At 36.4% G+C, this 13,481-nt stretch overlaps 2 protein-coding genes across 2 annotated transcripts; one reads left to right on the forward strand and one right to left on the reverse strand.

Moving 5' to 3' along the window:
* Positions 1-1,379: 1,379 nt before the first annotated feature.
* Positions 1,380-3,906, forward strand: LOC107804119 (uncharacterized). The gene is made up of 3 exons (XM_016627948.2): positions 1,380-2,430; positions 2,832-2,917; positions 3,336-3,906. Exons 1-3 carry the CDS (start codon positions 1,986-1,988, stop codon positions 3,489-3,491), a joined length of 687 nt encoding a protein of 228 aa, XP_016483434.1. The 5' UTR covers positions 1,380-1,985; the 3' UTR covers positions 3,492-3,906.
* A 620-nt stretch (positions 3,907-4,526) lies between these two features.
* Positions 4,527-12,717, reverse strand: LOC107813970 (uncharacterized). Its single transcript, XM_075255680.1, is given in 5 exon segments — positions 4,527-4,743; positions 5,706-8,118; positions 8,120-10,445; positions 11,590-11,800; positions 12,472-12,717. Coding segments are annotated over 4 exon segments (5,109 nt in total). The 5' UTR covers positions 12,631-12,717; the 3' UTR covers positions 4,527-4,743.
* Positions 12,718-13,481: the final 764 nt, after the last annotated feature.

Here is a 13,481-nt window from a genome sequence, read left to right on the forward strand (position 1 = left end):
AAGGTTTAGGAAGAGGAATTAGATGAACTTGTTTAAAATCCTGCATAACTAGTAGATTATTTTGAGAGAGAATAACAACTACAGAAAAATCATCATTAAAAGGAGTATAATCTAACTTTATATCCCTACTTATGATACTTTAAATATCCATTGACATATTAATTTTAGACCCGAAAAAATATTTCCCGCTGGCTTTAGGAAATTCTGTTGAAAGAAAAATATAAAGCTAGAGCGAACAGACTTTTCTTTTTATTAGAGAAAACAGCCAGCAAGCATATTCATACTATGAGTCATGTTTTTTTGTTACAAATTATCTGGATATGTTTTTGGGGCCTAGGACGACTTCCACTAGAGAAGGCTTTTAGTTTATTTCAAAAATAACAAATTCGATAACAATTGTAGCACATGATTGCTTATGTATGGTAATTAACAGGTTTAGAAATTAAATACTGACCCTCGTATTAAGGAATCACTTTTAACCTTATCAAGTAGTATTCACCATTCTCTCATCATGATTACACTATCACTTTTAATATTTCGATTTATTAACAATAAATAAACCTTCATTTTTCTCAAGATAAAAATGCATAAATAAACACAAATGAATAAACATTATACCACTATTATATCATTTATATAATTAAATATTTCTAATAAATAATGTGATATACCAAATTATTTAATAATGAAATTATTCCATTATCTCTAATTAAATATGCAATACATCATAAATTATTACTATTGATATTTCGGATTATACATGGTAAATGATACCTTATCTGGTGCAATCAATACATGGTTTATGTCGTATATAATTATCTATTATAATATGTAAATGGTTTATCATACCACTATTATATCATAGGCGATCCTCATCCTGCTTCATTTGCGATGAAAGAAAATCTCAATCTCCCAAAAGTTTTTTCCTTCTCCCACTGCCACTTCCTTGAGTTCGGAATAAAATAAGTTAGGTATTTTTTTTCCTTCATCATATTAGGGGTATGCATCATTTGTTTGGGTTGAGAAATTGAAGAGGATAAAGCAGTAAAAAGTAAGGCTTAGAAATATTACCTGTCACGCCTACTTTAAAGGTCATAACATTCTCAAAACTTAAATGATTAAACGAATCTAATAACTTAGTAAAATCTCAATTACTTGCGAACATGTTTCACATACCAACCATTTGGATTTCCAAGGATTGGTTTCTTTTAATTCAACTTTCTATATATACGAAATTTCTCCCTAACCAAGAGAAATTATGGTGGACTTTTTGTTCTTATCCAGAATTCCAACTGCCATTTCTCCCACCTCGCACACATAAAATTCACAAGGTTTAATTTTGAAAATGTAGTTGCTATCTTTTAAACATTCCGAAATCTATGTGCAAATTGATCCACATGTCCGTTAACCTCAAAAGAAATTCCAATGTAACAGTCAAAACCATATATGCAAAATAATTAAGAAAGTGCAAAACCAATCTTCATTTTCCATCTTGATAAAAATAGTTGTCGTGACTCGTGAAAACTAAGAACACATATATATGCATGCATTTCTTGGATACCCTAGACGCCTTTTTCTTGAAGGCGGATAATTAAATTTAACCCCTATATCATTAATTTTACCTGCAATTGCTAAAAGTAGAGAAAAATTTAGCCATAGTCAAATTCTCATCTTCTTTTAGGGCCTTTGTTATACCCCCTATAATAAAGAATAAGTTTATGAATGTACAAATTTTCATTTCCTAAGCATGCAACTATACATTCCTTCAACATCTTGTTTGATCAATTAGTAATCCTCATTCTTCATCCTCCTCAAATTGCATTTTACCTTCATTGTTTTTCACCTGCTTTATCATAAATTGGCTAGTTTTACGTTGGTTGTCAAACTTCTTGTAAACTGCGCCGACCATAACTTATTTGGAATTGTAGTAGAGTTGGTGTTGTTCTTGTTGTTGTTTTAAACCTGTCTCGAAAAATTCTGAAAAAATGGGTGGTGAAGTATCTAAGGTAAATGCATCACCAACTAGGATCCCCCCAAAATTTCTTTATCGCTTAGATGACATAAGAAAAAAAAGACGTATCAACAGGCGAACATCCAAACAATCTACACCTTCTAAGAAAGAATTGCTTTCTGATCAAGTCATAGACGAATATGAGAAAGAAAGCTTAAAAAAGGAGGAGTCGGTTTATAAGGATATGAAAAAGGTAGAAGCAGAGAAGGAAAGGGTAGCAAAATTGATAGAAGCAATTGTTGAGGAAGAAGAAGAAGGGGATCTTGGAAATGTTGAAGATGAAGATGATGACAATTATAAAGATGATGAGAGGGTGGTTAAGCGTCATGTTGAGGAGGATAATTGTATTGGTTCACCAAGTTTTAGAGTTTACTTCACAAATAACAATGTTGAAAACAAGAAGAATGAAGTTAATATTGGTATGTTTTCTTTCAGTAATTATCAAGAGGTAGCAACCATAAAACTGTAGTTGCCAATAGAAATATCATTACATATGATACTTAAATGTATATATGTATGGATCATTTGCCTTAAAATTTTCCAAACCGGGAAGAGGAGAAAAGCTTAATAGACTCTCCTAGCCCAACCTTAGAATTTGTATTTCGTGATTCGTGATTTAAATAGTATTCCACAATATATTTACTTAAAAGATTATTCCAAATAAATCTATTTAATAACATTGATTTGTATCCTAGAAAAAATGAGAATTGACCTGTTATAGCAAGTTAAATTATAGTGATGGTGTAAAAGAAATTAATTATATGTTCGTCGTATATTACTTTAATCTTTTTTTCCTTTTTACCATTTAATGTGCATGTAGGTAAGAAGGATGTATTTGAGGACACAACCCCAATTGCAGCTACCACACCAACTGTCCCTATGGCTGCTACCATACCACTAACAAAGGTATGCATGATTTCTGTCAATTATATGGTTTGGAATATTATCTTCCTTAGTATATACACAAACCAGAGATGGAGCCCCACTTGATCCCCACCCCCAAACCCTTCTTTTCATTTTCCAAATTTTTCATTTCTGAAAGGACATAAGCTAACCATAACTAAGAAGTCCAATTGAAAAATGTGTGCGCACCATAAAATTAGTGAGAGTGGTTTAGTAGATATTGAAATAGAGATATGGAAAACATTACTAATTGTTATGAATCAGTTTTATCTTCAAAGGAAGTTAATGAACACACACTGAAGCATGAAAGTTGCACAAAAACTGGAATAGCAAAACATAAACAGAAGCAACAGCATTTGAAATATAACAAATCAAAAAGATTGATTAGCAGTAAAGTAAATATGTTTCACATTTCATACAGGAGCCCGTGGTCAAGGAGGGGCCGAAAAAAGAAAGGAAGAGGAAGAGTTTTAGAAGAGCGCTGCCTAAGAATCTGTTGAACGTTCGATCATGTTGCTCTGCAGCTCATTCCTCCCCCGACCGTGCCCATCTTCTTCCTGGAAAAGCACCAGCTTGATCACACCACCAGAATTGCTTTAAAATTATCCATCACTATTTGTTGGCTATGTCTACTTATCAACAGGATGTATACGAAAGTTTAGTGAATTTAACGGTAGCTAGTGCACTGTAATTAAAAATTCAGATTAAATAATAGACAAATGAAGAGTTTGGATATACTGGTACAAAATGTTTCTTTTCCCTGTCTTTGGCTGTCTTATCAATTCTTTACCAATATGCTCAATTCTTCAAGAAAGTTGTTAGTTCCTTCTATTTTTTTCGATTGAAAGGTGGCTAAAAGAGAGTATAAACAACAAAAGACAAGGCAATGCAATACTACGTGAGTTGACAACAATGCACTGCGGTAGGTGTGAGCCAAGATTTTGTTTAGTTGATCAAAAGGAGCAATTTGAATTACTGCATACCGGTTTCATACCAGGTGTTGTATAAATATAGCAGCAGATAGAGTTGTTGTTATAGAGAAACAGATAGAGTTGTTGTTATAGAGAAAGTTCAACATCTTTTCTATCCAAGTTTTAGACACTTTCTTGAGGGAATGAAAGGCCAAGGAAATCTTATTCAAGAAAACAATTCAAGTTACTCTGACTTCTTTAACGAATCCATTTATTTTTTTACTTTTGCTTCCTTCGATTAAAGCAAACACCTGATATTTTCTTTAAGAAGCACTAAATTGCAAAAGAAGTATACTAATACTAGACACTAAAGAGCAAAGATAAACTAGTTAACTGTACAATGTTAGCACATCTCAGATGTTAATGGTGTGGAGGAGAAAGAAAACGTAACAAAGTTTAAGATCCAAATTTTATAGGGGAAAAAGTAACTTTCCAGTTTTTCTTTTCTAGAATGAGATTCCTAGTTTCAGCTTGTTGCTCAAGACCAAATTTTTAAATGGCTCCTCTACACGCGCATGAGCGAGTACACACACACACACTACATTATGGTAGATAAGCATGCAAACTAAGAGAATAATTTTAATTACTATAAAGCTGAACAAAGATGCAGAGTGAGGAACAAAATCTTAAGAACATGGAACTGAGGAGTAAAGCTTTTCAGCAATTGTATCCCTTAAGTGCAAATTTGGTAAATTACACGGGAACCCTTAGAGCAGCAAAATACAAAACAAAACGCATTAAAAACTAGCAAGGAGAACTCTCGCCCGACCAGAAAGCAACAGAAATCCCATTTGGCATCTACAGAGGGCCACACCAACCAAAACGCTATCCTAACCATTCGCAACCATGTCTCCCTGCCTGCACAAATAGAAGATTTCAGGTTAGTTAAACTTTTGCTGTATCTCCACCAGTGAATAGATTAGTAACCACCTCAAATAACTATAACACAGAATAGTTTGATGGGCAGGTGTTATGCAGTAAAAAAGGGACGAATGCATCAGGAACTGAAAGTTAACCAGATGATCAAGTTTTAACATCTTTTAAGACAACTTTCAAGATTCCTTCAACAAGTTTGAGTGTAAATGGGTACATCTCTTTAACTTCATAGATTGTTCCTCTCCACCAATCTTCACAATATAACTAATAAATGGCCTGAATATAAGGGAATCCATCTGTGCTCCCTGTACAAAAGAATGTTGCATTTACCCCTGCAGAGAAGCAATTTCCCACAAAAGCCAAAGAAAAAACCCCTCCACTTATTTGACAAAGATAATAATGGAAGTCATATAGCATAGCAAGTCAGAAGTCAATAAAAGGAAATATAGAGCCAGACGAAATTGCAGATCTCATTTCAGCTAATGATCCATCACAACAAAAGACAAGGCAATCTAAAAACATCAGTAAACTGTGATTTATGTTGGCAAGCAAGATAATAATCATCCACATCAACACCAAAACATGTCAAAAGTAGTACTCCCTCCGTCTCAAATTATATGTCCTGTTTTAACATTAATTAGAAGGGATTTTAGACTATTTTACCCTTATTTATGTCTTAAGATATAATCTTTCTTTATTGAATATTTACTCTATTTACATGCTATCTATATCTTCAAAAACAACACTATGCAGGGTAAATGGGATTTTGTCTAGAATTTCTAAAATGACAAATAATTTGAGAGAACTACTTTTAGAACTACGACCGATAATTTGAGACGGAGGGAGTATATTTCAGGAAATTACCAAAAAGCAAAACAAAAATTTTACAAAGCCATCATGGGGTGCAAAATGAGGATGAGGGGATTTTTGTACCCAATAAATACCTATTCGGAAGTGAAGGCAGCAGAAAGGAATTCTTCATCCTCCAAAAATAACTGCAAATTCTTTGTTTTCATTAAGAACCCAACAGCTGCCTCATCGAACTCCAGGATGAATCCCAACTTGATCAATTCAGCCAGTTGATGCACATAATCTTCTTTCTCCCTTAGAATTCCCTCGGCAACTACTTCTGAGAAATATGTAGCAAACTCGAGCTTACATCTGTAACCACCTGATTTGTCCAGCTTCTGTACAAAGATCTTTGCATTTTCTCTTTCCCAGCACATCATTCGGCTCACTTTCATGTTCAGGACATCACCAGAAGAAAGTGACAGACTGTACTCCATGGTTATTGGTTCCAATGTCGCAAAAATACTAACATCCAGGAGGCTTTTGAGAGCTTCATGTCTCGTACGCACTTCCATTTGAAGTGAAGGATCAGCAAGGAAGCCAAGGATTAACTTAAACAAACCCTTCCTGATGAAGATTTCCTTCGGCTGCACCTGCTCAAGTCCAACACAATTAACAGAAGACAAGCCATTTTTCAGAACAGATTCAGACAAATTACGAACACCAATTTTGCCATAAATTTCAAGCAGCTTCTGCCGAGGCAAAGATGGCAAGCTTGGTTGTGGATACCAAACGAACAAGGGATGAGAAGAAGACTGTTCAAATAAATCCTTCAGATAGAGATCATCAGCAATAAAAACATCACGTTTATCAAGCACCAAAATTTTGTTCGAGCCTGAACCCACAGGAAGTTTTGACAAGTTCTCAGATAGAAATTTCTCGACTCTTGGGCTCCAGTGCTTCACAATGAACTCCCAGAAGGTTTGACACTCTGATTGTGACAAACTGCGGTCCGCGTCTTCCCATGACTTCCAAAGCTTGAGAAAATCATCAAGAGAAGGATTGCTTTTGACACCTAATTTGGAGAAGAAACTGATCAGTTCTTTGTCATAGTGCTTTTCTAAAACATGCAGCTGCAGGCCAAAGAAACCACTTTTGTCGTGCAGAACACAATCATCAGGATTCACCCACTCTCCAACGTTATCACCATTTGAAATCCATATGTTTCTAGGATCTTCTTTAGTTGGTTCCCAGTTGAACTTACTCAAGTACTTGTAAATCCGAGTGATAGTGACGCTGCTGGAGTGGCAATCAAGGTAATCGGCAAGCAATGAGCATCCATCTCCAATTTCAACCACAACACCAAGAGACTTGAGCTCTTTCTTATACGACCCTATTTTGGAGCCATAAAAATTTTCATCGATGAAAGGACCATCTTCTGGCTGTAAGAGAGGATTCCACTGGGGACCAAACAACAAACACTTATCTGGAGACCTGTAACCAGCATTAGTCTTCATCCATTTTCTAGCAAGTTTTGACCGCAACGTAGCAATCTGATCATTATGCTCTGTCTCCAAATTCCTCAAGCAGTCTAACAACGAGAATGCAACTGGAACAGTAATGACGCTAGGGTCTTCAGGTAATCGAAGGCTTGCAGGCACAAACTTTACCCCACTTTCAAATGTCACGGTAACTCCCATACTCTTAAGTTCATCCTTGTACTCATGAATGTCCCTTCCATACCGAGCCTCACTATCATCAACGAAAGGCAACAGTGAGATTGAAGAGATACATTCCCAGTCTGAACCAAAGAGTATACAATCTTCAGGTACTTTATCAACACCAATTCGAGTTCGCAACCACTTGACCTTTTGAAAGCAGCTCTTAAGATCTGAAGGAAACTTAATTCTGGCTGTCTTCAACTTTCTGTAGCATGCAAGAAGAGAAAGGGCACTATCCTTGTTTAAGGCACCCTTCGCTGTCTGCTGCTTAAAAACAGAAGCAAAAGCTTGAGTTGCCCCCTCAAAATTAACAACCACCCCTAGTTTCTGCAACTCGCTTTTATATGACAAGATATCACTTCCATAGAACTTTGTATCAATAAGAGGAAAACTGCCAAAAACCTGCAGCAGGCAGCCCCACACAGGATCAAGCAAAAAACATTCAGCTGGAGATTTACACCCCATGTTTATGGTCTTCATACATTTGCTATCCCTAAGTGCCCTGCATATTTTGTCAGATGACCTCAGATGGTTAATGCACTTAAGTATCAAGAGCAAAGCATCAGAACTCAGGCACCCCAGGCGTGCTGGAGACCTCAGGTTGTCAACAACAAGCTGGTAATTTTGCCTGAAACCAAAAACCACTCCAAGCAGCTCCAATTCTGTTCTAAAAGAAAGAATCTCATCACCATAATGTTTTTGGTCAATGAATGGGATGTCACTGATCTGTGAGGCAGCATTCCACTCGCTGTCAAAGAAAACAGATTCCAGAGGGGTCTTCTCACCTTGAGTAGTCCGCAACCACCTTCTACCATTAATGCTATTGATGAAGGTGTCTGGGGAGAGATTTCTCCCTCAAATACTTAATGAAATTGAGTATTGATATCACTTGGCCTTTGGTTAAAGTAGAATAAGTTGCCAGAGACATAAAATGATCTCCAATATATGTACATGCCTCTTTAAATTCAAACATGACACCAGCTGTACTTAACTCATCCTTGTACTGTATTAATTCACTGCCATAAAATTCCTGATCAACTAATGGAATATCTACAAGAACTGATCCATTCTGCAAAAGATGTCCCCATGATGAAGTATGGAAGAATGATTTTGATGGAGGCCTGTAGCCAAGGCAACCACTCAGAGATACCCTCAACCAGCTTCCCTCCCTTATGCAGGTTAAGAATCTTCTAGGCAAGGAAAACCCATTCATTTTCAATTTCCGAATCCATGCTAGCATCAGCAATGCATTTTCCTTGGTTAGTGGAGAAGACAAGCTGGAAATTGCTGCATCAGGAGGAGGTAAGTCAGGAATGTCCATAGCTGCAACATAAATTTTGAGAAATCCCAGAAGCTCTTTCTTGCTGGTACAAACTCCAGCATAGCTGCCGGAATGCAAATAGTCTTCTCCAAGCTCAACATAGCCTTCTGATATCCACGGGTTTGAACCAATCAACTGCACCCATTTACTTCCATTAGCAGGCACCACTACCCCTTTCCTTTGCCTGGCAACATGTCCATAGTTATCAACAAGCGGCATTTTACTACATAAGGTAGCAACTTGTTCTTTAGATAAATAATTTCTCGCAAGGGACTGGTGTAAGAAGTGGCTGAAAGCCACGGCAAGTTTTTGATCATCACTGAGTGAATTGAGAACCAGAAGAGCATAGTCGTACACGTTTACTGAGCTCACATTGACCTCATCTCTAAGCCAATCCAAAACAGTCTGCCTTTTAGAATGACTCCGGACTGCTTCTTGTGTTAATTTGCCAAAGAAAAGATGATTAGCAAAACGAAATTCTGAGTTCCAGTTGATCAGCCAAGAGATGTGACCAGATTCCCGAGACAAAAGCAATGAATAATCACCACTCAATGCCTCATATATGCTACACAAGGTGACATCACCATCAAAATCAACATATTTCAAAAGTTGTATGTTCCTCATCTCAGTTGTCTTGAAAGAAGACAACCATTTCTCAGCCACAAATGATAGAAGTTCTAAGTAAACATCCTCTGAGACACCCAAAACAAGATTGGAACTCTGAATGCACTTTGCATACCATTCATTGTCAACTTGTTTCACCTCCAAAAAGTTTAAAATGTGGTTGTACATCTCCTTATCAAAAGCAGAGTTGACAATGAATCTTCCATGGGAAGAGATGTTATGCAATATGACCCCCTGCTTCCTCGCCTTGTTCAGCAGATCCCAGAAAGCAGGGTTCAACCTACCAACACCATTGGCTTTCTGGAAGAACTGTTGTTCCATGTATGATTCGCATGGAATGATACTTTCATCCAGCAGTTTTCTTTTAATGGAATCTCTCACGTCGTTAAGAATTGGATAAGGAGATACATTGACTGGTAAAAAGCCAAACATATGAGTGAGAGTAGAAACTGGAGCACCTTCATTAGCTCTCACAAGCGATGTGAAAGCACTGACAAAAGCAGAAGAGACGCAGTCAAGAATGCCCCGGTTCCATATATCATCAAGAAGGATTGTCTCCCTTGATGATGCTAAAAGAAAGTCGGCCTGAATTATGAAAGGGAAGTTCGTGACCATCTCCGTGGGAAGAAAAGCATAAATCCCGGGGGAACTGGTTCCCCTGTTGAGGCGCTCTCCATTGGGAAAAGCTAATGTGATGACCCACTCATCGACATCCATTCTTCTATCCACCCTGTGCTCCCGCGTAACAGGAAACTTCTGTTTCCACATGTAGTAACTGCATTCCCCCAAACCAGATTTTTCGTCAGCTGAGAGATGGAGTATGTAGGATTCAGCATCAATGTTCTTCTTCTTAACAAAATCGGTCTCACTTGAAATTGAAATAGCACTAACGGTATTAAGCCTGGGATCCTCATTGTCTTCCCTGACAGAAAGTTTCTTTATCTTTGAAAGAAAGAGAAGAACTTCAGGATGGATGCTTGAAAGCTGCTGCTTAACTGGTTTCACCTTGTCAGGTTTCAGTGGTAGCACTATAGTTGTGGCTGGAAGGGTAGCAGAAGACCCATAGATTTGTTTTATAACTGAAAGAGTTGGGTTTGCCTCCACCCATTCAGGTACAATATAGCCTACATTGCAGTGCTGGCAAGGTTCCTCGCTGAATCGTATCTGGTACCCATTGCTGAAGATGTAGGGCTGCGCAGTGATGAGAAACACACTCTTGAAGCCAATGCCTGAGAGAAGAAACACACCAAGAACTTTCAGAAACAAATTACAACTACAGATGAGGTATACGCATATTCAATTAAGTAAGAAAAACATAAGAAGATCAGTCAAACGCGAATGCATTACATGACTTATTTAAGTTGAAACAAATACATTTTAAGCAAGTATCTGAAGGGAGAAAATTGTATGCAGTTCTACTCCACTAAAGTGAATTTCATTCAAAAATCATGTTCGCGGTCTCTTTTGAGTGCACATCTCCAAACATTGGAGTGTCAGATTTTAAAGATGGGAGACTAACACAAAGCAGAACTATCACCTGCATCTCAATGCTGGGATGTAAACTGAAATACAATGTGTTTGTAGACATATCTTTTAGGCACCAAAAAGAGGGAAGAGGAGGTTAAAAGGAAACAAACGTAATATTATCTAGAAAAGATACCATCGATCCACTTGTCAAAATAATAATAAGATATCATTGTTCCTTCTAGCAACTCTTTTTTAGCGTAGAGGAAAGAGGGGGAAATGTGATAAGGTAGAGGAAGAGAAAAAAAAAATATAGCACTTCATTGCAATGAAAGCAAGGCTTTAGCTTTCATCAGCTTACAACCCAGTTATTTTATTTTTTAAGAACAACCCAATTCTCTTTTCAAACAGACATGGTTCAGCTGATTATTTGGATTTCAATTATCGAAGACACAACATGAAAGCAATTATCTCTCAAAATTAATTTTTTGGTCAGTCAAGCTCAAAATGTAGGGGAAAGAAATCAGTTAATTCATAAAGTCTCAACCCCATACAAGTTGGGTTCAGCTTTGTATTCCTTCTGCTCTATTCAGGCCGATCTCATTCCCATACAACAAAATAGTCTTCTAAAACAAATTAGGAATTCTCTTCAACTATTAAGTTCTCTAAACATAAAGGAGGACATTTTTATCAATAACATATAAAGATTAACGAAACATGAAGGCAACCAGCAGATATGACAAAGAGCAGCAGCACTTGAAAATATTCACTAATTAAAGCATAAACAGACCGAGCCAAATATACACAAAAATGAACACACGATCAATATTTAGGAACAATCAATTGATATACACATGCCATGGATAGGGACAAGTAGTAGACTAAAATTGTACAAAGTTTTTTTATTACCTTTCTCGCCGATGTAGCCACGTTTGCGATTGCCCTTCTTAGTAGAACGTCCGACGCTGCAAATGGACTCGATATTTTTGCGGGAGAATCCTTTCTCGTTGTTGAAGATCAAAAGCGTCGCCTGAGCTCCGGTGTCCGTTATATCTTTGGACGTAATCACAAATTCCAGTGACGGGTCCACGCCTTCGTGGTACTCGTTATCCTCCGCGTTCTACAGTTACGAATTACAATTATTTATTAATTATACGGATTAAATATTATACTATGTCATAAGATTAAATTTTATTTTTATGTCTATAAATTATAAGATAAACCCCCTTAAAACGTGCGAATACGGGTATATAGCTAAATACAGAACTTAAGAGAAAAGGGAATGCTAAAATTGGAAAAGCGAGGATTTTTGTTAGGGGCTATAAGTAAACTTTTTAAAATATTTTATTAAAATGAGCATGGTTTTTTCAAAAAAATATACTGCTTGCTTCACTCTAACGTTGTTAACCTTTCTCAAAACTTATTACAATCCAAACATCATCATACTTTACACGACTAGCTACATTTAGCCAAACAAAAACTAATTAACAAAATGATTTATTAAAATAAAACCATATTTTATAAGAAATTTTCGTGTAAGGATAGATTTTCATTGTAACGGATACACCATTTTCTGCCCTCTTTTTTTCCGACAACCCTTTTGAGATACCTTGATGTTTTTGATCAAAATATAAACATTGTTATCAACCTGTAATGCCTAAGGCATCGCCAAACATTATGTCCGTGTATTACATATCCTACATAGCTTGGAAAACCTTTCGCTGGTAATTACATTTATACCGATGGATGGAAGAAGATATATGAGTAGATTGCAGAGAGATCGAGAAAAACCTGAACGAGTTCCATGAAAAAGTGAACGTCCTTAGCGTAAAGTTCAGCAGAGAGATTTTTGACAGCTTGATGAAGGTCCTCAGTGAGTGGATTAGTTTCACCTCCAATGGAGAACTTGCTTCTCCTTATTTCTTCTATGTGCTCTTTCGCCGTCGCCATTGTCGATCGTTTGATCACTCACTTCTCACCCAACTCAAAGAAATATGATTGTGCTTATACCAGAGAGAAACAGACAAGTATTAGCACATGAAAGGTTGTGTCTCAACTTTTGGGAATTTATAGAGTGGTGACGAGTAGATGGAAGGTTTTGAACTGTTGAAAATCCACTGCGTGAAGGAAGCTCGTCGACTCTTGGTCTTGGGGCCCTATGTGATGTTTGTTAGTAAGTGTTTGTGCTTTTTTTTGTTTAATACCATATTGAGTTTTCTATTAAGGGTAATATCTATCGCAATTGATTTAACATTTTGTGAAAAGTAAATTTTAATTTTTTTATATTTGACTAGTTTTTTTTCTCGAAGATTTTGGACTTATATAAATTGAGGTTTCTTCTTTTTCATTTAGTAGCATCCAGTTATAATGGCTTTGAGAGTCTTGTTTAGGGTGAGAATTTTTGAGACAAAGGTTAGTCTGCTACTTGTGTGTCTCTCGCTTTTTAATGTTGTTCTCTCGATATTTTATACTCTCTTTGATATAGTGGATTGTTTATCTCCGCTTGTAGACGTATGCTAATTAACCGAATCACGTTAAATATTTATCTCTTTTGGTATATTTTTCTTTTTATTGTCTAATTTATCCTCGTTAACGATATATTTTGTTAGCTTCCACATAACACCTGATTATTTCGATCCTAACAATATCATTGAATTACTTTTCAAAATTTGATGGTCTTTACAAGTGATTGTTGTAAAACTTAATTTCTTTGCTGCTGTTTGGTTTCAAAACCAAGTTATAATCAGGATAGATAATTCTATGTTTTGTAGGGTAATTCATGATTTTAGTATAAATTTTAT

This window comes from Nicotiana tabacum, chromosome 6, assembly GCF_000715075.1.
Source record: "Nicotiana tabacum cultivar K326 chromosome 6, ASM71507v2, whole genome shotgun sequence".
Lineage (NCBI taxonomy): Eukaryota > Viridiplantae > Streptophyta > Magnoliopsida > Solanales > Solanaceae > Nicotiana > Nicotiana tabacum.

What these genes read in the sequence shown, in the direction of transcription:
- LOC107804119 (XM_016627948.2), top strand. Translation starts at nt 1,986, where the DNA reads ATGGGTGGTGAAGTATCTAAGGTAAATGCATCACCAACTAGGATCCCC. An exon ending in GAAGAATGAAGTTAATATTG is followed by an intron (nt 2,431 to 2,831) that starts GTATGTTTTCTT and finishes ATGTGCATGTAG; the next exon opens with GTAAGAAGGATGTATTTGAG. An exon ending in CTACCATACCACTAACAAAG is followed by an intron (nt 2,918 to 3,335) that starts GTATGCATGATT and finishes CATTTCATACAG; the next exon opens with GAGCCCGTGGTCAAGGAGGG.